This window comes from Aythya marila, assembly GCF_965140915.1.
Source record: "Aythya marila genome assembly, chromosome: 13".
NCBI lineage: Eukaryota > Metazoa > Chordata > Aves > Anseriformes > Anatidae > Aythya > Aythya marila.
Genome location: NC_139054.1, coordinates 2,023,992 through 2,051,216, shown reverse-complemented (window position 1 = coordinate 2,051,216; position 27,225 = coordinate 2,023,992). Strand labels below are relative to the sequence as shown.

General features: G+C 44.9%; 1 protein-coding gene across 2 annotated transcripts; it reads right to left on the bottom strand.

Moving 5' to 3' along the window:
* Positions 1-2,246: 2,246 nt before the first annotated feature.
* On the bottom strand, positions 2,247-27,225 carry LOC309883000 (sodium/hydrogen exchanger 2-like). 2 transcript variants are annotated; one of them, XM_082770628.1, is made up of 12 exons: positions 26,860-27,225; positions 25,039-25,502; positions 24,556-24,806; positions 20,759-20,976; positions 17,456-17,652; positions 13,707-13,796; positions 11,889-11,959; positions 10,684-10,848; positions 10,297-10,411; positions 9,571-9,705; positions 5,790-5,856; positions 2,247-3,820 (listed from the first exon to the last, which is right to left on the bottom strand). In XM_082770628.1, the coding sequence occupies exons 1-12, from the start codon at positions 27,191-27,193 to the stop codon at positions 3,684-3,686; spliced, it is 2,244 nt and encodes a 747-aa protein (XP_082626754.1). In that variant the 5' UTR covers positions 27,194-27,225; the 3' UTR covers positions 2,247-3,683. The 2 variants fall into 2 exon arrangements, with proteins under 2 accessions (XP_082626754.1, XP_082626755.1); XM_082770629.1 differs by lacking the exon at positions 5,790-5,856.

Here is a 27,225-nt window from a genome sequence, read left to right as displayed (position 1 = left end):
TATGAGCTGTGAGGAAAGGGAGAAGAATAGAGGCTTACATTGGCATTGGCCCCTTTAATCCTGCACTGAGATCATAAGCAGTGGTTTGCCTCCACCTCATGCTTCTTTTTCAGCTCTCCCGTCTACATTTCTCTTGGAAGAAGCACGTAAGCCTGGACGTTGAAAGATCCGTAGTGTTGCTGGAGAGGCTGGATACCCATGGTGCTTGATGGCAGGAGAGGAAAAAGCTCAGCTTGCCCCACCTGCTTCCCGAGAAGCACCAGCACTCTCCAGGATTAAGCCATTATAATCACCTTAAGCAGTCATGAAATAAAATAAACACAGGTGTGATTTTCTGAGCCAAGTCAAAAGAAAAAAAAAAGAAAAGAAAAAAAAAAAAAAAAGAGCCCACATATTGAGCACGAATTCCTCCTGGAGTTGTGAGTGCAAAGCAAATCTACAGCCTGATTTCTGGATGTGGCTCCTTGATCTGTGTGCCCAGACCTTCCTGATGCCAGTTTCAGCTCTCACTTTGCCATCGAGCTACTCTGCATCTTCAGCAACTTTTGTCTGTTTTAACCTTAACTTTCAAAAGGCTCCTGCAAACTTCCAAAGTAAGCACAGAGCCCTAACTCTCTGAACCACTAAAGGAATCAAACTGATGCAATTTATTTCCACGGAAGCATGCAATATTCAATGATACAGCGAATCCATGTTTTAAACACTTTTTAAAGGAATAAAACCCTGCAAAGAATTAATTAGGCATGCTCCGAAGCCCGAGCATTTAACAGTTTTCCACTCAGTTGTAGAATTTTAAGACCACCAACACTGGATACTGGCACAGATTATCAAATGTATTCTAGGCTGAAATACATACTAGTCAGAGGGCTTGGCCACTAAGCAGCTGGAAAAGCTTCGTGAAAGCTTTAGCTGTGCTATTATATTTTGTAAAGAAACTTAAAAAAAAAAAATAAAATATCATAGCATCTAGGAGGTTAAATGTGGGGCATAGTGACTCATTGGGAAAGTATGTACTGCACAGAATATTGTCTTCTCTGCAGATCAAGCAAATTGTTAATACAGCAGAGAGGTATTTACGGTCCCAGCACTGCAAAGCAGGATTGAAAGGGATTAAAGGGCTGGGATCTGCGCAGGATCAGGCCAGTGCATGCATGAAGGCACGCGGGGCTGGCTGAAGCCAGGACCATGGCAGGAGCAGGCCCTGAACTCTGCTCTGCCCTCAGCCACAGAGCTCAGGAGCTGGAAAGGTTTTAGGGCCAGGGGGCATCTGACTGGGATGTGATGGGGATGGTTGGTCCTCAGCCTCCTTCCATGGGTGCAGCGTGTTTCAGCTGCTCGGGGAATGTTTGGCCAACACGCCAGCAGAAACAGGCATCTTTGGTTCATCTGAATGAGACAAGACATTCACATCATTGGGGGAAACAAAATGATGAAAATTACTTTTTTTTTTTCTCCACATCATAGAATTTCAGTGCTGCAAAGAGCCCATTTTCTGGAAGAGTCCTGCTTTTCCAACCTTTTCTGTTGCCTACTACAGTATTACAAAGAAATCCACACCTGCCAAAGCAGCTACCATTGGATAAGAGCCCTGGAAACCCATAACAGTGTTGCAGTGAACTCGTTTTATATGATGGGAAGCTCAAATGAAAAGAGATCATTAAGTGCCCAATGCCTGGAAGTACGATGGATGCTGTACAAGGCAAAGATGGTACGGACATTTGTCCAGCTATGTTGGAGAAAAGACAGACAGTTTAAAAGCCAAAAAATAAAAATTGGACAAGAGATTCACAAAGTTTCTACCTTTGATTAAAAAAAATTGATTAAAAACTCTGGATCGACACTTGGTTTCTTTTCAGTTTTGCTCTATAGCTACAGACAAAAAAGGACCTTCAAGTTCAGTATTTTGTTCCTCTCCCTGGCAGGCAATTTCTTATGCCAATAACCAGGCCATTTTTTCCTTACTGTTGCTGCTTGTCCTGCGATCACTTGACACAGGTGGCACAGGGCAGGGCTGAGCAGTTCGCTGTTCAAAGGGGGCCTGCCAGGTGTGCTGCATCACCGTCCCTTGGACCGACGACAGACGGAGCTTCGGAGACCCCTCCGGTGGCACCAGCTACTGCTGACATCAGGGGGTTGGACACAAGGAGGTAACGACTCTGAGATGATCTCGTAACACAAGGTATTTAATTGAGGAGAGAAATGCAGTACATGTTGTATTTGCGTCATGCTGAAGGATGGTGTGGATTAGTTTTCTAACTAAAGCGTAGAAAAGGCATGACTCCTATAAAAATATTGAACTACAAACCAAACCAAAACTACCATTGAAGTTGTCAGTAGAATTATACTAAAATCAGTAAATATGCACACACATGCACCTGCATGCACAAAATAGTAAAAGGCTACAAGGTCTGATTTTCAGTGTTGGGGCAGCGAGGAGTGGCCTTCACGTAAAACTGAAGTGTATCAGCTTATTCCAGGACATTGTAAAGGAGCTTGTCCAAATGATAACTGAGACCCACGTGTCTTTGTAAAGCAAACACACACAATTTTGTGTCTTTAATTTAAAATGAAAGCTGCAGCGTACCGGGCAGCGATCTCCTAATGGAGTATTTCTGCACACAGGAGATTGGCTCCTAAAGTCCAAGAATATCAAGGAGGAAAGTACATGAATTCCTATAACTTCTTTTATTTTTAATTCAGAAAGAGTCTCTTTGGCCACTTGTTCCAATTAGATGCTCTTGAATTCTTCAATGCAGAGGAAGGAGAAGAGAAAGAAAACTGCCAACGCTTGCAGTACTGGAACTGAGCCCTTGGGGTTCAGCTAAGGACAAGAATTCAGAGGCTTGAACACTTACCTGGAGTTTCAGACAAAATTACCCAGGCATGGAGCATCTCATCCTCAGGTGCTGTCCTTGCAGTTCACCTCTTGCAAAATGGGACTGTGCCTTTCCTGACAGCAGAGGGGCTGGGGGCCCCCTCTCTATTTACTAGTGAGGAGACTGCCTTAAACCTCCTCCAATGCTGCAGTCTCAGTAGTGGCAGCAGAAATCCTGACACAGGATCAGACACACCACCTGATTCAACAACGCGATTTAACCCCGGAATTCACAGGGTTAATGTTCATATTCAGGACCCACCAGTTCCTTAGATGCGGGAGAGGTCTTTTGGTGTTTCTGCTGCCTTTCCTGGTAGCATGCTCCATTGCCTAATAAAACTCTCCTTGAAATTATAAAGTTTCTCTTAACATATAATCTAAATGTTCCCTGCTGTTTATTCTATCCCTGCTGACTAATGAGAAGGCCCAATATCTCATCTTATTAAAACATCTTTTCTTTTACTTGCAGGCAGTTTCAGCAATTTTCCCAGACTGAACAAACTAATTTTTCTTAGCTCCCCTCTCAGGCATTACCTTGCATTGCTGGTGCTTGTCTGTGCATCTTTTCCCTTTTTCTTGGTTCCCTTTAAAAGTACAGTGCTGTGCAATGAGAGCACATTTTGATGTCGATCACTCAGGATTTTTTTGCCCACTCCGTGCTGTCCTTTTCAATATGCATCTTATTTACATTACCATCATGTTGCTGGCCTCCATTACAGGAAAAAAAAAAAAAAAAAAAGCAGATTGTATTGTAGACATCCATGAAGCAGCCTTCCATGCTGAGAAGCCAGCAGCACCACTTGTGCTTTTACATATCCAAAGTTAGCTCTTTTTCTGCTTCTTCCTTCTCACCCCAGGCGGTGCCACCAGGCTGTGGTGGTGGGATGACACACACGGACTGCGATCGGTTCTGCTTCACGGCCTGAACCTTTTCTGCATTCCCAACTGCAAGAAGAGAAAAACACAGGCTGGTATGAGAGATGTTCTCCTTTGTGGGTCAGCAGTAATGAAGCAATAGCAAGAGCTATTGAGATGACCACTGGCTCATTGGGGATGAGCTATTCCACTGCAAAGATCACTTTTCAATTTTAAAGCAGAAGACAAAGATCAGTGCCTGGATGGAAAAAAAAAAAATAAAAAGGCGATTTTCACTCACTTTGTACTTTGAAATGTGTTATGTGTCTGGTTCGATATAACCATTCTTTTGTCAGTGCCCAACAGCCACTTTGCAGAACAATAAGTCACCTCAGTGACTACCTTAGAGCAGCTTCTTGAGAAGCCGTGGCACCACCCAGGTGTCCTGGCGGAGCACCTGCAACTCCAGGAGGCCACAGGAAAGACTACCTGGGTGCACACAGTCACGACAGAGGAGCTGCAGCCCCTTCACCCAGTGCCCAGGTATGTAGGGGGCCGCTGTGCTCACATCTTCCCTGCAGCACAGCCTTAATGAGAGAGAACATTAAAAAAAAAAAAAAAAGGAAAGGAAAGGAAAACCCAGAAATGCCTGTCACTTTGCTCTGGCTACACTCATGTTCTTCTTCAGGAACAACACAGTTTAAACATTTATAATAAAATGTGGATTAAAATAGCTACATCCACAGCAGACGTCCAAGCTATGAACACACAGAATCCCTTTTACCTGCTCTTATAAGATGCCTTTCTACAAATGAAGTGCCAGCTATTCTACAGTTCTCTTCTGAGTAAGTTTTTTGTTAATTTTTAAAAGAAAACTGCAAAGAAAGAAAACGTCAGATTTGGAAGGACACAAAAATAGTGAAAGGAAACAAAAATACTTTCTCACTTAAATATTTTTCCAGAATACACATAATAAAGAAATTCTCTGGATGCTCATGCTAGATCCAGCCTCTTAATCCAACTCAGCCTGTATTGGAGGCAGTATTACTTGCAGGATCAACACTGAACCTTTTCAATCATCACTTTTACAGATGCAATTGTGCTAAAAGGCATTTGCCACGTACTGTAAAAATTCAGTGCTTGGTTTCCTACATGCTGCATCTCCAGTATGGCTGGAGGCTGAACAACTCTTTGCGGTTCCAAGCTAAAATGAAACCATCCTCTGCATTTTGAAAGATGCATTTTACAGTTTTGACCAGCTATACTTTGTGCAAGGCTTCACTGGTATTAAACACTTTTTTTAAGTGTGAAAACTAAGCCTTCAATCATCTAAAAACTGAGCTTGTTCTTATGAAAACACCTGAGATTTTAAGCCACTGTAACAGATATTCAAAATAAACAGTGCTGGTAATGGTGCACTTCAATAATAGTCAAAAAACAGCCAAACAAAAAAATCTTAATTTTTGGAAGGCACTTCTGCACAAACTTAATGTTTCAGAATACCATTCACTTCTATAAGGTTTTAGTTTATGCATTAGCTTCACCACAGGTAAAATAATCTGCAGGTACTGTCAAATATCTTGGTGCTTGGTGGGATACAAAGAAAGGTACCAGAGTCAAATGCATGCCTGGCTGGACATGCATGGACATCTCCATGCAAATTGAAGCCATCCCTTGCAGCACACAAGTAGCAAGGAGGCCAAACATCTGGACAGGGATTCACATCCCACTGCTATCATGCCAGCATCGCTGCCCGGAGCCCCTTTGCTGCCAGCAGCGCATCCCAGCACACGATGCATCCCCTCTGCTCCACACACCAGCAGTGAGGTGGGATGGGCTGCCCCCAGTGAGTATTTGCTCCTCTCCTGGGCTGCACAGCACGCTACGTGCCCGCCTGGAGAGCTGGGACAGGGCACCAGGGCTGGAAGGGCTGCCTCACAAATCCCAGCCATGCAGGCGACATGGAACAGACCCCCTGAACATCCTCCCCACCACCTTATTGAATGTCCCCCTGTGGTGGGGAAGGGGGCTCGGTGCCCTCCAGGCCCCCCCAGCTTACCAGTGAGGGAGCGGCACAGCCTGGGCTGCACGTCGGGGCTGCCCTGCGCCGGGGAGGAGTCCTCCTTCTGTGATTAAGGAAGAAAAGTACTTTAATGCATTTATGAAGATTGCTAGCAAGTCTGTTAATGACACTCATGCTTCATAAACAAGCCATTTGCAATCCCCAAGGACTCCGTTTCCATTTGTTTTCCTTTTGCCAAGAAAAACAAAAAGAACTATTTCTAAAAATAGACCGAATACATGGCAGGCATCGCTGAGGGGAAATATTTACAGACGCCGATGTGGTTCAGGTTGGTGGGAGAGGCCTGAGCTCTCCAGGAGCACAATGCAGCAGGTGCCAGCAGAAAAAAGCCGACCTGGGGCAAGGGGGCTGCAGGCAAGGACAGGGAAATGTCCCTGCCCATGGCCAGGACAGGGACATTTCCCACCCTGGCTGCAGAGCCAGGAGGCAGGTAGCGAGCTTGCCGATCCCCACCCTTCAGAAAAAAATCAGGGAGCATAATGCTGCCCAAATTCAACCCTCCTCTAAACAGGGAGTAAGTCTCTTACGCAGCTGTGATTTGGCACCCAGGTCCAGAAAGCCAGACTGCCAAATAACTCTGGACACCTCCCAACCTGATTTTCTGTTTTGTTTCCTTTCGCTTTCCTCCCTCCCTTAACGAGGGACCCGATGCCCTCCATCCATTGTGTGCAGTTTTATTGACCATTTTAATAACAATGCCTCCCAGGCTCCGCAGCAGCAGCCTGGCTCCCTGGAAAGCCATTCCCAGGGGCATTTAATGCTTCTCAGAGCATGCTCCATGAAAGGGCTCCGACATAATTACCAAAGGCAGTATGTCATTTACGCACACGGCTCACGGGCAGCTCCAAATAAGCTCTTTCTGGGGGAGTGCACTTGCGTTTTGGCAGAAGAAAAGAGAGCGAAGTTGCCTGGCTACAGGTGCAAGGATTTTCTGGGTCCTCCATGGTAAATAAAAGCTATCCTGGGTCTCAGAAACCACAGTGCCAGGGTACTTTGTGTTGGATCCTTGCCTAAAACAAGGCAAGCCCAAAATACACACAGCGTTTAGAGCCAACATGATGCACAGCCACAGGAAGCAGTAGCCTTCAGGAGGAATTTTGTCCTTAGGCGGAGGAAAGCGAACTTTCTGCTGGAAATAGATAGTCTTGGAGTTAATCCTCTGGGCTGCGATTCAGATCTGAAGTCACCTCTTAGCCTTGCCAACATTTTTGTGCCTGGTGTAAAGCATCTGATCTGCGCCCGTGGCCCAGGAGGGATACGGGCTGTGTGTTTCTGCTTTCTTGTCCCTGCCTAACCTATTATTCCCTGAGCAAACCCTCCTGGGCAGGGGTTCCTAACACAGCCCAGGGCCACCCCGCATGCCTGTGGAACCGCAAGGCAGATGCCTACAGCACAGCAGCCACCCAGGCTACAAACAGAGGGGATTTGAGCTGGCTGCAGCCAGCACTGATGCTGGTGAGCCCTCCAAAACTGGGCATGAGACAGGATGGATGTCTCCTCTCCTCTGGTTCCTCCGCGGTCTGGCAGAGCCACAGGCCTATGAAAGGATTCACTTCCCTATACACCTTATTTTTTTGATGACTGGTACAGGAGGAAGACAAACCAGGATCTAATAAACTATGAGATTAATCTAATTGAGTTACAACAGCTTCATAATTTAATAGCAAAAGACCAATCAACTCCACTAAAAGAGGAAAAGCCCAACATGCTGACAGCCACCGAGCAGGAAAAGCAGCGCTTCTATTGAGCCAAAGGCATTTTTTAATTATTCACTCTGCTCCTGACATGTAACTGACTGAACACATCGCAAAAGCTTTTTATTTCGTGTAGGCTGGGAAGGAAAGACGGCTCCCACGTTTCACCAGCACCGGAGGCTTGCAGTGGTCCTTTGCTTGGAGTTCGGTTCCTGATTTCCAGGTCGGTTTGCAAACACAGTTGTAATGCTCCCATCTTGTGGTCAAATGCAGAACAGAAAAACGCGTGGCGTGAGGGTGGGTATTTTTTCTTGCTGACTCAAAGCCTGTAAGGCCAAACCCTTCCCTCTGGGATTACAAAAGATGGAGCTTGAGACAGTGAGAGCCTCTCAAACACTAAGCACCTAGATTTTGCACTCACAGCTATTTTAAACAGGGAAGTGCCACTTGCTCATCAGCTTGGCATGAAACACTAAATCTGAGTGGCTTAATTTTTTCCAATATAAAATGTAAAATACTTAGCTGCTTTTAATGGGCTAAAATTTACTTGTTATCATAGCGCTCCTTCGTCCTGCTGGCAAAATCCAGCGTGGCAATCTCTTCTCCTGCAGTGGGAAGCAGCAGCATTCACACACCTCCCCACTTCGTGTTGATATTCTGAAGCTCAGAATATTTTCCCTTAACTTTGGGGGTCAGTCTTGCTTCTATCCACTTGCAAATTGCCCCGGGGAGCAGCCAGTGAAAGGCCAGTTCCAAGCATCCAGAGAAACAGGACAAAATCTTCCCAAAGGTGCTGGATGTCCCACCAAATGCACTGTGTTACTGCTGGGAGCAGCAGACGGCAGGAGTGCAGGAGCACAAGGGTTAACAATCAAATGTCCTTAAAGAATGAAACGTGCTCAAAATCAGCGCGAGTTTGATGTTGTTCTTTTGAAGTTTAATTATACCAAATGTTCTACAGGAACATGCCATGTTCTTCCCTATCTATTTTGAATTGTAAGTACCAATCAGCATGTAAATGATCAAATTAAATCTTTTAAGTTGTTTGCAAGAGCCGGAACACCTTTCTGTGAATGAAGGGCTGAGAAGCAGCAGCATTTGGTGCAGTACAGCAGCTCTCGGTGGGCTCCTCAGTGACTGGCATTTGAACAAAGAAATCAGAATGGAATAAAGCCTGCGGCAGCCCCGAGTTCTTGTGCTGTCGTGGAAAATTACTATCTAAATAAAGAAAAATAAAGTACCTCTTTTTAAAAGGTCATTCTGCTCTCCTTAGTGATGGAGGCCCGGAGAAGTCAGTGAAATTTAGGGATGGCTCAGCAGCTACTGCTGCTGATCTGGGGAGCTGGGGGCAAGTTACAGGGGGCTTAGGTGTGCTTCCTCCAGAGTAAGAGTTGCAGAGGGATGGAGCAAGCCAGAGACTGAGTCTACTCCTTGTGTGCCATTCCTGGACCATTCTGTCTTTCCACAGGGAAATCCTTGCCCAGTTTCTTCCAACAATTTCCAGAGAAACCAGCAGAGAAACCATGGGCAACCCTCGCCACTCACAGACATTGCATTTACCTTGTTTCTCTATGAACTGACAGGGACCTGTGCCAGTGAATTTGGACTGCAAATAGTTCTCCCAGGAATCCAGCATGCCACACTTTCTTCTATTTTACTTTCTTCAAATCTGCCCAGAATGCAGAGCTGCTTTTAAAAACAAAAACCTCACCTCCAAAATAAATAAAAAAGCTCACAATAATGCTTCTGTCCTTTCAAAAGAGTTGTGGGGGGAATAAAAACACCAAAGAGTGTCAAATGTTTGCAGAACATCTGGACCTCTGACAATGGGTGCTCCGAGCTGGAATTGGTGTGTTTCTTTTTCCCTACTCACAGGAATTGAATTTAGGATTGAGATGAACTTTTTGGTATTTTTTAAAGATGGGATTTTTCTTGGAAAGGAAATATTTCCAGCAAGAAAGAGTGCTCTTTCTAGCACTTGTGATACCTGCTGTCCCCGTTCCCACTGGAGAGAACATCCCGTGCATTGCCCCACGGCCACAGGAGTCCTCGCTCTCTCTTACCTCCCTCCTGGAGCTGGCCCCATCACTTCCAACCGTGTCTGCCCGCAGGCTCCTGCGCTGCAGGATCAGGATCTCCTTGGCCTGCTCCGTGGGCTCTATCTCTCCAGGCAGCCTGTGCCTGCTGTACGCTGGGCCCTGCATCACACCAGAGACCACCTGTGAGCATGGGATGCCATAAAACAGCACCCAGCAGAGGCTGGCCATGCAGGAATAAGTGCAAACAGCGGGTGGGTGTTCATCTTTCATAAAATCATAGAATCATTAAGGTTGGAAAGACCTCTAAGATCATCTATTTCAACCTACCACCAATATTGCCCACTAAACCATGTCCTAAGTACCACATCTACTTTAAACACCCCTCCTCCGGGGGACTCCCAGCCTGTAGGGAGCCAGAAGCTGTTGAGGCAGCTGGATGTGCTAACCTGCTGCCTGAAGATCCCCATGCTCCTCCTTTCGTGCTTTTGGTGCTGGGTACTGATGCCTAAAATACTTCATGAAATTATAGGCTGACTGGGTGAACCTTTCAAGAGCTGTCATGCTGCAAACAGAAATGTGCCACTGACTTGGAAACTGGATCTGGCTTCATACAGCCAACTATTCTCTGCTCACAAAGACACATCATTAGTAATTATGTAAATATTCATAACATCTGTGCGGGCTGTTCGGATAACTGAGATAACTTTTGTTATTGGACATCTAAAATACAGATGGAGGGAAGAGTTATACCGTTCTCCTTATTCGGTACAGGTTCCTTGCCAATATCTCCTGTATATTTTCCAGGACATCCGGATTCAGGGTATCCTCTGACTTTTTGTCTGTTATGACAGTCCTGTCGCTGTTGCTGCAAAGAAACCCAGAGCACCTTATTTCAGAAGATGCACAGCAGTGCAGCCCCAAAGCCCAGCAGCTCTGTCAGAGCCCTCACGAGAAAAAAAAATAATAATAATAAGATTTCTTCTTTTGAGAAACCTCAATAATTCTCAGTCCTGATTCTTGCCCCGAGAGCCAGCATACGGCAGGAGGAGGATAAATCCTGCCTGCTGGCTTTCCCAAGCAGGGGCATGGCCTTACTGTAAACTTTGTGACTCGTGCAGCTGGCCAGGGAGCACTTACAGCAAGTATGGGTGAGACGGTGCGTGACCCAGCTGCCCGGCTTCTGCCAGCTCGATGGCATGCTTCCGCTCCAGCTTTTCGTAGAGAAGCACGATACTGGATTTTGGCTGGTCATACTCTCGAAGCAGGATCTTCTGCAGGTATTTGCTGTTGAGATACTCGAGCCTGTTTGAGGACAAAGCAAGACATTCTTAGCCTTGTCCCCCCTACTCCCCAGAACTGCTATGCCTCTGAGCAAGCCAGCATGCTCATGGTCCCTGATTGCCCCATATTCTATTATATTTCATTACCTGCTTTCCAGAAACCAATGGCCCAAGAGGCCAGGACCTATTTATTTCTGTACATGAGCTAAGATATTAAAACATCTTCAAATAATGTAAGAACTCCCCAAAGTGCCAAATTTATTATGAAGGCTAGTAAGTGCTATAAGTACATGCAGTAGCCCCAAGGGATACGGCAGGACTTAAGTGTTTTAAACACTTCCAGATTCCCTCTTGAGCTGTTTCCTCTCACTTTCTGCTCAAATGCAGCATGAGGTTTGGAAAAGACCTAGCTGTTATCAAACATGGTCTGGCTGCTGTCAGCTGCACACAAACCTATGTGCAAGGAGCCAGTACATTCAGCAGCAGCGCTTCCCATACCCTCTAGTGGCACTTCCAAGAAAATACCTGTCAGCTGCCTTGATCTGAACCCGTATCATCATGAAGTTTGCTGCATCTGTGTGTCTGCACAGCCAGGAATTCAACCAGGTAGATTGTTATTAGCATATTTTAAGCTATTCATATTTTTATAAATAATAACAATTTCTCCTATGCGGACAACCTACCAGAACTCAATGAAAACTGCTACAGAAAGCAGCAGAGATGGTCTGTAATTTGTCAGCCTGCAACAAGCAGCTGCCTCTCCAAGTGCTGCAAGCTCCTACCCGTGCTGCTAAGAGTGCAGGCACTGGGCCGGCAGGAGTCTTTTCAGGGCAAAGAACAACATGCAACCTGCAAGCAAGGGGAGAGGCTTTGCTCTGCTCAGCACTGGTGCCCTGACAGCCTGCTCTCACCTTGCTGCAGATGGAAAAGCTGCCCCCTTCCATCTGTGTTGTGCCACGAGGATGAACGAGGCTCAGCTGCCCACAGAGCAAGCTTACGGAATGGGAACCAGACTCATTTTTTTCTACGCATGTACCCAGTTGTATTTTGGCAAATCCTTACTTGTCTTTCCAGTAATACTGTCCCCAGTGTCCAGATATATCTTCTATGCCAGCCAGCAAATGATCCAGGAACTAAACAGAAGAGAGGATTTTGCTGTACACTGGTTGCATGTATTGCATACGTGATGAACTCAGTCAGCAAACATCAAAAGCCAGCAGACAAAACGGGGGACGGTTTCAGCTAGGTACACAGCTCTGGCAAACAAGAAGAGGGGCTGTCGGCTCAATTCCCCATTCAGCCCTACACGTGTATCCCTTGGTTCTGGAGTACAATGAGTAATTTGGCTGCTTTCTTTCAGGCCTGTGCAAGCAAAGACTAATCGCTGAGGGACATGGATCTGTTCTTTATGATACATACAGGTTGGCTAATGGCTGGCATGTCCCGCCTATTGGGCCTTGATAAGCAGGAGATGTTCACGCCGCATGTTTTGAGGACAATTTGTCTCAGGAGAACAGTGTCTTCAGGATATAGATGTAGATAACGCACAAATGAATGCTCCACTTGAATAACAAACACTGCCTTCTCCCAAGCACTTCCCACTAAATAAAGTCATTGACCACATCGTGCCTTACAGAAAAACATTATTTTATTTTTAATTATATTAAAAATCCCAAGCAGGCTGATTTTCCACCTTGAAGTTAAATCTCTAACTTCTCAAATTGTCCTCCCTCCTACTGGCATCTGTAACCTGCAAGAGTTCACCACTGCTCAAAGCCCCTTCACTTGGGTACCAATGCTCCCAGAGCTTCCTTCACCTCTAATTCTTAGAAATTGATTTTTTTTTTTGTGGGGTTAGAGGCAGAACAGTTCTCTTGTCTGCTGTGGTAGAGTGCTGCACAGGTTTACAGCCCTCACTATCCGTGGCTATACGGTTGGAGGAGTGATGGACAAATCCCCCACCCACCAGGGCTGCTGCCAGCGCTGGATGGTAGCTCCTGGGCAGGCTGGTGGGAAGGGGCCCTGACTGTCTGGGCTGAGAAATTTGAGGACAAAAGCTGCTTCTGGCTCCCTGCATGCCTGCTTTCCAACTATCGGCATTGTTACCTTGTCTGCTTAGCTTAATTGGTACATAGCCATTTTCTGCTCACATTTCCCAATAAACACATTTTCAGAGATGATTTACTATTCAGTCACTAACAAAAGAAGAAAGTATTCTCTGTTCATTATAGGAAAAGCCTCTTCAGCCTATTGAACTATTCTGTTCACCTCAGACAAAGCCCTGTAATACAATCTAATTGTGATGATGGCAAACATTTTATAAATGTCCTCAGACCTAATATCTTTACTTCTAGCTACCCAAAAAAAAGAAGACAAAAACATTCCTAAAGGAGCCGTGCTTATGGAAGTGTGACTGGGCATAAACAACCAGATTCAGAAGCTCTCTGTAACTAGAAAGGCCAACGCCTGGATGGCAAGAGCAAGGTGAACCAAACTGCACCTTTAGGCTTTGGTGACTTCAGATTTCAGCCCTGAAAGCACCCAAATCTCATTTTTCCTTTCCCCTTTTCTGAACAAGGTTAGAGCACAAGTTTTTGGCAAGTGATCATCTTTTCCTGTCAAGTTTGTGCATCACCTAGTACAATGCCTGACCGAGTCCGTCGGTGCTTGCTATTCCAATGCAAATAATAGCAATCCATGGCTAGAAAGCTGCATAGGACTTCAAACCTGGAAAGGGACTGACCTGCAGAGGATTCAGGTAAAATCAACAGGAGTGTGCAGAGCTGTAGAGTCCCAGCAGCTGCATTTCAGAAGGACCACGTGCTGTCAGCAAAGCATGCAGGAAAGCCCTAGCCGTGTGCTGACGGATTCCTCACTTACCCGGATATGGATCTGCTCTCCCACCGTGGGAGCACTCTCTCTTTTCCTCTTGACATGCAACAGGTCAACGAGAGGGCGGATGGTCATCCCCTGCAGCAAAACCACAAAACCAAAAATCAGGCTGTCTTCACACCAAGCGTTCTCACAGTGCTTGCTCTGCTTCTTTTGGAGCAAATTCACAGGCATGGACGTGAACCACAGCTACCCCAGCCACTGCAGCAGGAATAACTTGGTTGTCAGACCAAGGCCTGCTGCTCGAGCTAGCACCTCTCCTCTGCTCTGCTTTACGGGCAGGATACTACCTGTGATACTTTGACAACACTGGAAACTCTTACCCCAACTGCAAGCCACACAGCTGGCTTGCTTGCAGGGCACTCTAGAGGTAGCTCGTCAACGGGAACTCACGTGCAGGCTTTGGGATGTGTAGGCAGAGAGGGGAAGCGTTCCCCACTCCTCATCTGGCCTCTGGCATCTCAAAGACACAAAGACTCGACCAGTAATTTCAAGGTCAAGCCTGCAGACTTCCAGATGGAAAGCCAGAAACGGTGATAGCCCTGGGTACCTCACAGCGCACAGCCTCCACCAGCGTTTGCCCAGCCCGGAGGGGGTGATGTCTGCTAACTTTCTGAGCATTACATGTCACAGATCGTTACTCCAATGATCTTTGACTGTCAGCCAGTGGCTAAGTCTACTAATCAAAGTATCCACCTGGTGGGAAGGGTCAAGGGAAGAGTCTTAATGTCCTTTCAGCCTCGTGAGAGAATTTCTAAAATGCTGCTGTGATGCATTTCTTAGTCTGGCTTCCATGCGAAATTACTTTTCTAGGACATGTTTACAGCAAAAATGATGGAGTGGTTGATGTTTATGACTTCTGAATGTCACAAATGTTGGCACAGAGGAGAGTTGAACACATTTTTAATTGCAAAAACAATTAATGTGTCATTTTAATAGCTAATAGCAATAAAAAATGCATAATTATTCAGAGTAAATAACATAAAACTCACAAATTCAGAAACAAAAGATATTAAAAAAATTAAGTAGAGCCTATGCAGTTTGGTCTCTTGCCTTCAGTGGATAATTAGCTGCATTTGCATTCATCTTAAAGTAGCATTTCAGAGATTTATGCCCAGGACTCCCAGATTCAGAAACACCTACACACCTGCATTCCTTTGGCCCTTCCTCGCCTTGGCAGAATTACAGGAATCTCGCATGTCACTGCAAGCCACCAGACCATGACATGCCCATAGGTCCCCTGTGACCTCCTCCACCCACTGGGGGTAATTCGCCTAGAGTGCATCCCACGATGCTGACAGCTCTATCACAGCTCACACAAAGTTTTTCTATCAGCAGTGATCCAGTAGCTAATGAGTAAGCACGGTCAGCAAAAAAAAAAAAAAAAAAGGGAAAAAAAAGAAAAAAAAACAAAACAAAAAAAAAAAAAAAAAAACAAAAAAAAAAAAAAAACAGACTTCCCAGTTATCATATTTGCTAACAATTTCACCAAAGAGGTCAGAGGCCAATAGGCTGAGAGAGTGAGCTTTAAATGGAGAACACAGTATTTAATCTTTAAACCACGCTGAAAGGCAGAACAACGAAGGCCTCCTGTGACATTCCAGATGAGCCCACAGCTCCTAGGAGGACTTTCGGGTCCAAGCAGTGCACATCCAGGCCTGCCTGGAAGCACTGAGAAACTGACAACTGCTCAGTCAGTCTTCCCAAAATCATTAACCAGGCCTGTGGTGGGAAGAACCTCATGCAACTGAGCTAGAAAGACCAAAACAGCCATGTTTCCTGGGCTATATAAAGCACCGACAGACCCGTGTATGGGCAAGCCCTACCACTGGCTGTTGGTCTGCACGGCACAAGGCTTTTCAGACAGCATGGTCAGCATGTCCAAGAAAATGAAGTGGCTTCTGAAGCTGCAGGACTCATTTATAAATCCGCCTTTCTGGTGGTTCACCTTAAAACCTGCATCTGTATTTTTTGCTTATGTTTTCTATGCTGGGCTGCAGCAATATCTTTCTGGCTCGGCTTTTGAGCAGGTTTACTCCCCCGTCCTGTTATTCTTGTGGTGGCCTCGGCGGCCCAACACTGCGGGTACCTGGAGCCCGCGCCGAGCCTGCCTTAGCAGGGGCTGTGCCCCCGCTGAATGGCTGCGGGTCAAGGGGTCGCCCCGCTGCCACGAACCCGCGGGGGACCCTGTTTAACTCTCACCCTTTAGCACGGAGATGACATCACCAGTCGAGCTTTGAGGTTACACAAAGGCCCTTTCCCGGTCCTGGGAAGGATTTTCCGAGGGCTCTGCAAAATGGAGCTGCTGCCTTAGAACAACCTTTGTCTGAGGCTCAAGAGCGTCTCTGCATGAGCGGACGTGCCTAGTGACCGTATCTTTTCAATTTCTGACCCACATTTGCATCTTAAAACTTGTCACCCTCCACCTAACCGTGCTCCCCCCACCCCCTGGCCCCTGCTCTCCCCTTTCAGCCCGCAGCGGAGCCCTGCGAGCCGGGCCCAGTGCAGCTGCCCTGCGGCACCCTGCTCCCAGCCCGTGGGCACATCACACTTGTGAGGACTTTTTTGGCTCGTGATGTGGATTAGGAGGAGGTGGGGAAGCCCTGAGACAACCCCAGCACAAACACGACCCCCTCTGCATTGCTCAGGAGCCCAACACCCACGCTCAGGGGGCCGAGCAGAAGGGGCTCGGTGCGGCGGGGCGATGCTCGGCAGCTGTCGCCCTGACCCGACACCTCCTGCAGGCCCAGCAGCTGCTCCAGGGCAGGCGAAGGGGCTCGGGGTGTGAGGGGGGCGGCAGGAGGGCAGCCCCGCTCAGCACCCTGCTCAGCATCACATGCCTGACCCCGCTCGCTTCGGGACCAGACGACCCCAATTTTTTCCGCTGCATCCTCATTTGGACACGACGGCATTTAAGTGGTGAAGTGAAAGGAGTTATTTCAGGGAAACCCTTGCAGCAGCCTGGGAGTTGGAGGCCTGCTCCTGGGCTCAGGCCAGCGGGAGGCCCTGCGGAGCTGTGCCACCGCCAGGTGTCAGGGTGATGCCGAGCGCAGCCCCAAGGAGAGCACAACACCCGCCGCCTTCCACCGGGACCCAACGGGATCCGCCAAACAAAGCCACCACAGCACTGCTGGCAGAGCCGCAGAAATGCATTCACAGGGTAATCCCAGCACAGAGGAGTTTTGATAGGAACTTCTGCATGCTTGCGTTTGGATCCCCTTAAGCAAGATGAGGTTCCCTCGTTAGCAAAACTTGTTCCCTCTTCGAGATCCAGCAGACCCAAAGCAGCAACTGCTGTGCAAAAACGTTGGTGCAAGAGGAAGGTTTCTGTGCGAGAATCACTGCTGTGATTCTGCAATATGACTGAAGAATTGCTACAGCCAAAAGAGAAAGCAGAAAGCAACAAGGCTTAATGCTCAGTTAAAAAAAAAAAAAAAGAGAGAGAGAGAGAGAAAGGCAAATAAATCATTTGTGTTATGACTTCATTTACTTTTGATTTTCCTGGCTTTTATAACAAGAAACACACCCAAATTTTTTTTCCAGTGGAAGAGATAGCACAATCCCCTTCCTGTTGAATCATCATAAAATAACTACAGATTATCCATTAGCTTGTGCATCAGATCTAATAGCTTAGTACTGGTTATTCATCTGAAAAAAAAAAATATATATATATATATCATGCTCATTCTCTACATCTGCAAAGAAATCTCTCATTCCTTTGGACTGAACATTTTTACCTGTACAAACACGGTGAAGAGGATGACAACAGTAGTTGCTGCAATGAAGAGCTTCTTTCTGTGAAAGTCAGGAAGCAAGAAAACCAAAGAGAAACAAATGGCTCCGCGGAGACCCCCATACGCTATAATGAATTGGTCTTTGCTGGTGACAGTGTTCACATGAAACCTGTTCACGAAGAAGGTCAGTACAAGAACCCCTGCAAAACAGGAAAGAAGACGGCAACACATCAAATGAAAAGAGCAAACAGATACATATCTCATAAATATATCTAATATATTGATTATCTCAAACTCACAATTGTAAGATATATTCTGCAGTGGAACATCACTGAACTGGTAAACACTGATGACTGGGACTTGACCAGGGCCAAGGGGGTGTATTCCCAAGAATTCCACAAAGCCCCTGGAGAAGGGCTTTTCTTCCAGCCCCAGGCATTTTTGATTTGGGGGAATACAACAGATACCAGTGACTGGCGACAGGTTGGGGAACTTTGTAGGACTATAAAATTTAATCAGGTCATCTTGTAGTAAATTTTCTTTTTTCCCCTCAGCCTCATGCTTATCACAGTCCACCTGGAAAACTGGAGTTTCCTTCGGGAGGACTCTGAACTCTGCAAAGGATTTTTAGTATTATCCCAATGACTGCGGATGCCCAGAGCATACCATTTACTGACGAAAATAAAAAATACATATACAAAAAAAAAAATAATTAAGCCTGCATTAATGTTCTTTCTTCACAAATTTTTCTCTCAAAGACTTATGCTGTTCAATTTTAAACTGTGTAAGGTGACACAGCGATTGATGTAATTCAAAGTCGCTTGCAAATACACAAACAGATTCATAAAGGTACAAAAAGTCTGGCCTTAAATCTATAAGCCGTGATCTTAATACAAACTGGTATGACAAACATTTTATTTCCTGAAGATTAATAGCCATTTTGAGAACTGGTGACACAGACTGTCATTGCCTGTTGCTAGGAATTAGCAGGACCCACATCACTATTGCTCCTCTAGAGGGTGTTTGTAAAGCATTCTTGAAGAAATAAACTTCAAAAGTAGCGTACGCACAATGTACTAATCAAACATCTTCCCACACATGTTCAACTAAAAATAACCAACATGATTGCAGAAGAAAACAAAAACCTGTGGATGTTCAGAAATAGTGAGCTCAATGAAGTGAGCCTCACGGCACCTTCCTGCACCCAGAGCACCATGGCATGGGTGCCCAAAGAGCTCCTGGGGAGAGATTTGGTTACAAGGGGCTTTGCAGCTTCTAGCTCAAGCAAATGCTCTACTCTGCACCAAAAGGCTCTGAACTAAATCCAGAGGGACTACAGCACAACTTACACCCTCAGCCCAGTACTGTCAACCCCAAAGTACCCGATTCCTGCGGGAGGAATCTGTAGGGTCTGGGCCTGCGCCATGAGCACATCCAGATCTGCTGCAGCTCAGATGGGCTGAGCAGGTCCCACCTCTGCCACCACCTCCAAGGCAGGAGCTTCAAGCCCAGCCCCAACCACTTCTGCCCAGCTCTCACCCACCCCATGCACTGATGCCCTGCACGCAGAGCACGACATTGCTGTGGGGACCCACATTCAGGGTCAGATATGCAGGATGATTGTGCAATGAGAAAAAAAAATCAAAATAATTCAGAACTTCTTTTCATCTAAGCCATCTAGTTTAAAAAAAAAAATCATAAAAGATTTGAATGTATGCACATTTCCAAGTGCATTTACAGTGCACAGTTATTAAAACAAACCTTGGCATGTATTAACAGCTAGTAAAACACATTCTGCTGTGTCTTGCTAATCATGGTTTATCCTATTTAAGCAATTTCTTGAAGTGTCTATCAAATTTGAGTTCAAGTAAATTGCCATTCTGCTTGACTCAGTGGTTTGTAAACATAAATCCCATTGAATGCTTTGTAGATATCGAATTCTTTGCCAAAATTCTTTTGCTCTGTTGTATCTGCAGATATTGTTAATATATAAAAACATTCATAAATGAGGATAGAAAAGGAAGAAGATGGCAACATATTGGTGTCATGGAGTTCATCTCTATCATCTTTTCCTTTCAAAAAAACATTTGTACAATATTAAACGGTATTATATTTCATTACATTACATTATAAAATGAGATCCCAGAGTACTCTGGCACCAGGACTCATGTTTTCACTGTAACTGATCTCAAGAAGATATCTTTAGCCACAATTATCAGTGAAGTGGTATTGCCTTCTGTGGATATGTCCACACTCTTCCTTCTATTATCTGTTGGCTATCTATCTACTATTAAAAACCAGATGAGACACGGTCCTGGGCATCCTGCTCTAGCTGACCCTGGTTGAGCAGGGGGAGAGAACCAAAGAGGGACAATGGTAATTGCTGAGTCTGTAGCACACCTTGGAAAGCTCAGTTTAAATGCTTTGGAGCCCAGCTCCAAAACTGTTTCACGGTATAATTTTCCTGCTAACAGTTTTTCCCACAGAGGAACAAGCAGGCACTGAGGTGTTGGGTCTTGGCATTTTCTTCCCATGTCACAACATGCAGATTTGTTCTTATAAGAAATCACCACCAGCACCACCCAAAAAAAAAAAAATCTGGATGGGTGTTATGACAACTCACTACAGCTACTTATATTCCTAAACATGGCATCTAAAATTGTATTTACACAAGTATCCTCACGTTTTCTCCTATTACCTCCATTTTAGGTCCCAGCTCTTATCTAAGCAGAAATAAGCTATGTGAAGCAGAACAGCATCTCCAGGGACAGCTGTCTGATGGCTCCAACAGTTTTCCATTTAAGGACACTGCTGTACACAGAAGTTGTTATGAATTAAATCCCTTAAATCCCTGCAATTCAGAATATGCAGTCAGAGGCCCCAGGGTTTTACACAGCTCTTTGATCCCAGGCTCTGCACTTACACCCTTTCTCCTATTGTGAAGATACCAAGGGACTAAGCCACACTGAAGTGGAAGAGGAGATCGTGGTAATCAAAGAAGAGTCTAGGACAGATGTATCAATAAACTAGATATGAGAATTTCTATTTAGCACCAGTGCTGTCTGTGGTGGTTGCACAGGGTAGGAAATTGCTGTAAGGGGCATGGCTTGGTTTTGAGCCAGACAGCAGTTCTAGAGGAGGAGAAACATCAGCTGGGGCAGCCCTTTCCAGTCCTTGGGTTCACATCTGTAATAACCACACACACAGGGAAACAGCAGAGGATGATGTTGGGAGCAGAAACACTCTCCCATCTCACAGAATTGTATGTTTCACTCAACCACCAAAAAAAGCATGATTTCACCATACCTAGTGCTCTCCAAATGAGACAGAAAATGACAGTGAAGCAAATATATGGCCAGTTCCACTCATGATTGTCTCCAATGGTGGAAACTCCAAGAAAGATGAAGATGAGGGTATCACTAACGCTGCTCCACATCTTCATGAAGTACTTGACTGTGGTGTGGGACTTCAGAGAGATGTTGGCCTCCACGTAACGTTTCATGCCCATGGCGCAAGCAATGATGCTGAGAAAATGAAACAAATTTTTCTTCATCAGTGCAGAAAACTGACACGTTAACATTTAAGAAAAAAATAAAAATGGCTTATCCAGCGTCAGATGTTTGCATCAGTAGTGATCCACTTCCTACATCAGCCCACTGATGTCAGCAAGACCACCAGGACAGCAGGATACTAGATGGGTTGACCAGACTGCCTGAATCTGGTTTTTAACAGATAAACAACTCAATCTGCATTTATCATAGCCACACTGCAATACTTCCAGTTCAGTACACCCAACACTTCCCACCACCACACAGCTTTAGCGCTCTGACCGTGCCAGTCTCTCACCACCTGGGCCGAAGAGTTTCATTCATAGGAGCTATTTCTCCTGGATGGGAAAAAGACATCTGAGGGGAAGGGAAACAGTTTTTTCTTGGTATGAGAAATGTGTAAATAGGACTCCTCTGAGTTTGTTTGCTGTCTGGTCACTACAGCAGGCTCTTGTAGGATTCAGAATCACAGAGCAGCTCGAATGCTGCACTCCTGCACCCAAGGGAAAAAAAACTAGCCTAAAGCTGGAGAAACTCAAGCACAACACATACCTCATGATGCCTAATCCCAAACCCATCCGGAGCTGCAATGCACATTCTATGGGCACAGCAAGCTATCCCCTCCATCCAAACAAAACCCAACAAAATGCTCAAGCAGTAAAAATAAAAATCTTAATGAACACTCATCAGGCTGCACAATGAGCCAAGAAACGGCTTCCAAGAGCACTGCTGTGTTTCTGAGCAAATTAGAGAGTGTCGCTATAGTGGGAACATTCAACTTCCTCGTGTATCTCATAGCCAAGGTCACTTCAGAAGTGTGCTCCACCAATTAAAACTTCTGCCTTGCAATTTTTCATGGTTAATTGGTTCTTCAAGTTACAGGGTACATGTGGTTAGCCTAATTCATCAGCTTTTCAAATCAATACGTATTCAGGCCAGCAGTCTTGGAAGGTCAGAACAATTGAGTGCTGAGAGAGTCAAAGCTCCATTTTTTATATTTTAGCCCCGACAGAAACATTTTGTTTCAAATGTTGGACCGACAATGGCAAGATGGATTTACATCTCTGAGATCTGATTTCTGCTGGTGTTTGGAAGGCCATCCACAGAGTTTTACTGACTGAAACCTCCTTTCACAGGGGATTTCATGGTAACTGCTGTCCTGCTTCAGCTCAGGTATCAAAATGAACTAATCAAAGTCTCCACGTCTTTGCTGATGAGGAGAGTTTTCATCTGGTTGTGGTTTTGTAACCTGCATGAAATCACAGACCCTGATTGCCTTCTCCACAGCTCTTTATTTCAGGAAGACAGAGCCGGCCACCGTGTTGCTGCTCCCAATTTGCACGGCTGCTAACAAGAGCAGAATAAGGGACACTTTCTTCTGGCTCATCGGTGAATCACTAATGCAGCACCACTGCCATAACCGCATATATTATTGGAGCAAGACAAAGGGAATGAACAACAGCTACATTCATTTCTGCTCTACTTAAACCACTAAGAAAATCAGTGATAATATTATGGAAAAACACTTATCTGATATTTGGTTGGAAAAACAAACAAGACATTACAATTAAAAAAAAAGACTTTTTCAAATGAAGATGGACTTCCACCCACTGTGAGTTACTGATTCCTTGGCTTGGCATTCAAACAAATGAAAACAACAAACACATAAACATTTCTGTTTACTCATCTTAAAATAATTATTTGTTTTTCCTCATTGCCATTAAAAAAAAGATACATTTTTCAAAGGAGAAAGAAATATTTGTTTTTTTCCACGAACAACACTGGTGTTGATGGAAAGGACTTGCAGTAAAGACACAGGATACAAAAGGTCAGCTTCAGAAAAGCCACGATGTTTTTACTGGGGATAAGATCCCATTTTACTCAGCAGCCTGACAAAACGTTCAAATCCCTGTTTCAACTAGTGTTTAAGTTCCTTCATCTATTAAGAAAATGTACCAATACTTAAAAATATTCTGAAATCAGTCTTTTTGATTTCAGACTGACCCACTTTGCCTCAAGCACAAGTTAAATAAAAGAATTCTTCAGTTCCAGTAACTGCCTCAATAAATAGTGAATAAAATAGTTCCAACTAGGAACTAAGAAGTCCAACAAGTATTTATGGCCACCAACTTCCAGAGCCGTGTTTTGAAAGTGTTTTATGGAGGAAAAAAAAAAAAAAAAAAAGGAAGAAAAAAAAAAAAGATATGGGTCCAGATTAGATTCACAAAGAAAGAAGAAATTTGACCTATTCTCTCACAGCTTCAAAGGTGGACACTGCCACTAGGATGAGGAGAAAAAATATATATATTTCAAACTAAAAAACATTTGCAGAACTGCTTAGCAGATTGGGTTACATTCACTTTCCTTTTTTTTTTCTTTTTTTTTTTTTTAAGACTATGTAGAATTTATTATTTTTGGCAATCAAATTATTGTCAAAGAAACATTTGGTTTCTTTGAAAGGTCTGTTTCTTATAATACAGAATTCCCTGGTCAGAAATGAATGTATTGTTTAAAAATCAAGATATATAAAAGAGGCATTTATAATTTGCCAATTATAAGAGCAGTAGTGCAGGTATCGGCTGCCTTTGCAATTGCTTTGCTTTAGAAACAATACATTATTCAAAAGAATAGAAAATGGGTTCCATAATGGGTACAGAAGATTGTGATTGATAGGAGGAGACACCATTAGGATTGAATGTTTTCTGCTCCACGATGATTATGCAGCATTATATTTATTTCACTGTTCTGTCTTTTGCTCCTATAAATAGGCTTTCTCTTACCTATTCCCAGAGCTAGACTTGTTGTCAGTAATGCCAGAATATTGCTCACATCAACTATTCAAGGAAACAAAATCTGCAAGGTATAGGAATAGTTTAAATCCAAAGGAGCATCATTGGTTTTAAAATAGATCTCCCAGATACCCCTGTCTCTATTTTTTAGCCTTTTTTTTTTTTTTTTTTTTAATCTTATCATCAGATTTACAGTTGTTTACAACGTAGCTATCAGTGGAGTCTAAGTGCACTTTATACTCTTTAGGGAAATATTAAATGGTTGGTTGTGATCCTCAGCAGCAGCTAACTTAGTTTAGGCAGTAGAACCAAATGCAACAAATATCAGCCCACAGGTATCAGGACTGAATCACTTGTGCTGTATTTTTCATCTGTCTCTGCTTTCCAAGGTGGGATTTCTTCAACCATTAGGACTAGTAGATCCATTTTTTCTCAGCACCAGCTCTGCAGGTGAAATTCACAGCGAGACAGTAAGCACAGAGTTCAATTATCAGTGTATGGAACTGACTGTGCTATAATACATTGCAAGCAGTTTTGGTTTAGCACCTTTGAAACGCTGATCTCTGCCAAATTTGGCTGAAATTGGTCAGAGGATTTCAAACATTACTAGAGACAGAGAGGTGATGGACAGGCCCACCCGAACTTTCTGTTCGCTGTCACAGACAGATTTCCAGCTAAGCAAACTTACTTAAAAAATTTCTGACGCTTTTCAGCAAGTATAACCAAAAAACTTCCCTGGAGAAACGAGGTGCTAGGACATACTTACGCCACGATTCCAGAGAGGTGAAACATTTCCGCAGTGAGATAGGAGAGATAACTGTACAGGAAGACAAAGAGCGGCTCAATTACGCGGATGTCCTTGGTAAATCGCGTGGTAAAGGCGGCCGTCATCCCGAAGGTAAGACCTACTAAAACTCCTCCAATCCCAACCACAAAGAATTTTCCAACTCCAGCAAAAACATCCACAGTCTTGATGGCTGGCATTTCACAGAATGAGCGAAATAACTTGTAGAGTACCTGGGTGAGAAAGGAAAGAGAAAAACATCCATTAGCAAAGTGTTCAGCAGCCCGACAGGATGATGCCGTAGCACTCGCATGCATTTCTGCCTGCAGACATGAGCCAGGTGCTCAGCTCTGCTGCACTGAAGGGTGCCAACAACCACCCAACAACCTGAGGCCAGAGAATAGGACCATGTCTTCTGCTAGAAGAGGTTGTTGAAGCCTTTTCCCCTCATGGAGGAAGGCTTACCACGGTCACCGCATCATTCAGGAGCGACTCGCCGAAGACCAAAATATGCAGCTTTTCGTTGACATGTATCTCCTCAAACACAGCCAGCACTGCCACCGGGTCCACCGCAGCGATCAGGCTGCCGAACAGGAGGTTATGGAGCAAGGAGACGTCCTGCAGGTGGAAGGCCCTCACTTGGCAGATGCCATAGAGTGAGAAGCCAATCCCAAACACGTTCCATATCGTCCCCACCACCGCGTACAGGAGGATGGTGCCGATGTTCTCAAAAAAGGGACGGCTGGGCATGAAGTACCCTGCGTCCAGGACGATGGGTGGCAGCAGGTAGAGGAAGAAGATGTCACTGTCCATAACGGGTGGCGACTTGTCATTTAAGCCATAGATGATGCCTCCCATGATGAGTCCTACAAATATCAGTAAACAGCTCTCTGGGACGACAGAAGGCAGCTTGCTGTAGAGATGAAAGCCTGCAAGGGGATGAAGAGAAAAATTCCATATTATCTCAGCAGCCAAACTGGCCAAAGAGCACCAGCTCCTCAGTGGGGTGAGGAAGCTTCCTAACTTCCCTCCTTCTGCAGGCTGCACTTTGGAATCATAACAATAAATGTGCATAATTACGGTAAAATTGCCCAATCAGAAACTGGCTCAAAAATCTGAAAGATCACTGGAAATACCAAACTTTCTTAATTTATTATTGGTTCAGACTGCAGTTCAACATAGCATAACATTAGAGATGTATTTTTGGTAACACACAAACATTAAAAAAAAATCTGCATAAAAAAAGTCTGAGATAATTTATGATGTAATCTAGCTAGCATGCCAACTAAGCACGAAGAACAGAAATAGTAACTGCTAATTTTAAACACAATACAGATCCCATACATCCAAAAAGATCAAAAAAAGGAATCTCATAAATTATAAATAGTACCAGTTTTCACATCGCATAATAATTAGCACAGATCTAATGGTAACATTGGTTTATTATTATTATTATTATTTTTTTCCAATCAGGCCAGCCTTGTGCAACACCCAGTGTTAGAGAGAAATCCTGACAAACACCAGAAATACTCAAGGTGGGTTTATATTAAAAGAAAGAAATCAAACAAACCAAACTAGAATAGAAATAAATAAATAAGTAAATATCTGTGATTATTGCTATTTCTTCACATGTATTGACAGAATCGAAACCTCATCACATAATGTGCAGAATAGCAAAAGGAAGAGACCGTTTCCATCTGAAAGTAATTCTGATCTAAACAAATCTCAGAGATATTTTCTTTCTGAGGAAAAAATAAAAGGAAAAGGTGGTAAAATAACCTATATACTGGTAATTTCACAGAAGCAATCACAATTTCTGTGGGAGGGGGGGAATAAAGGGTATATAAATTCCCCTTTCGTATGGCAAGTTCTGCAGATGAATGCAGGTCTGCTTGCCTTATGCATTTCATTTGACTTTATCTGGCTCATGGAAATATTACAGCAGCTAAAAGTGTTCCCTGAAGGGCACAGTGGCTGCTTCCAAGTCAGATTATCACCACGCACATAGATACATTTGTACAACTTAGGTCTCAGCAAAAGTCTTATGTACAAGGTGTGCCTCCTTAGGACTTGGCGTGTTACCTCCAGCTCCAAGATCACCTGTTTCTCTCCCATCCCAGACAGCTTTGAGCTCTGGAGATGAAGCACAGCTGGTCCCTTTTCCTCCTGGTCCTACTCACAAAGGGGATTTGAGGAAGGACCGACACCTCCCTGCCCCACTGCTGTCCCCAGGCCACCCCACAGAGCAGGTGAGGCACCGCTCCTCACCCTCCCGAGACACCTTACCTATTTTGGCCAAGGATGCAAGCATGATCCAGAGCGTGATTTCAAAGGGGACTTGGACATGTTGGTAATCCAGAGAGAAGAAGGCGTGCTCTGAGGATTCATTGCCCTGGGCTTCCTCAGCAGCCCAGCTCCCGTTCTCCGCTGCTAGAGAGCCCTGCTGGGCTCTGACCCGGGCGGCCTGCAGGAAGGAGGAGAGCAAGGGCCCGGCCAGGACAGCAGCTGCAGCTCTGCACCCTGGCCTCTGCCTCTCCATTTGCCCTTGAAGCCGCCCGCTGCGTGGGTTTGGCCACAGACTGCTGCTCCCGGCCTCTGGCTCCCGCTCTCGATGCTGCATGCGTCCTGCCGGAGCCAGCCAGCGCGGGTGGC

Bases quoted from the DNA above. Each gene is read 5' to 3' on its own strand.
- LOC309883000 (XM_082770628.1), bottom strand. From the start codon at position 27,193: ATGCAGCATCGAGAGCGGGAGCCAGAGGCCGGGAGCAGCAGTCTGTGG. The intron at 24,807-25,038 runs GTAAGCCTTCCT...TTTCTCACCCAG, and splicing joins TGAATGATGCGGTGACCGTG to GTACTCTACAAGTTATTTCG. The intron at 11,960-13,706 runs GTAAGTGAGGAA...TCTTCTGTTTAG, and splicing joins GAGAGCAGATCCATATCCGG to TTCCTGGATCATTTGCTGGC.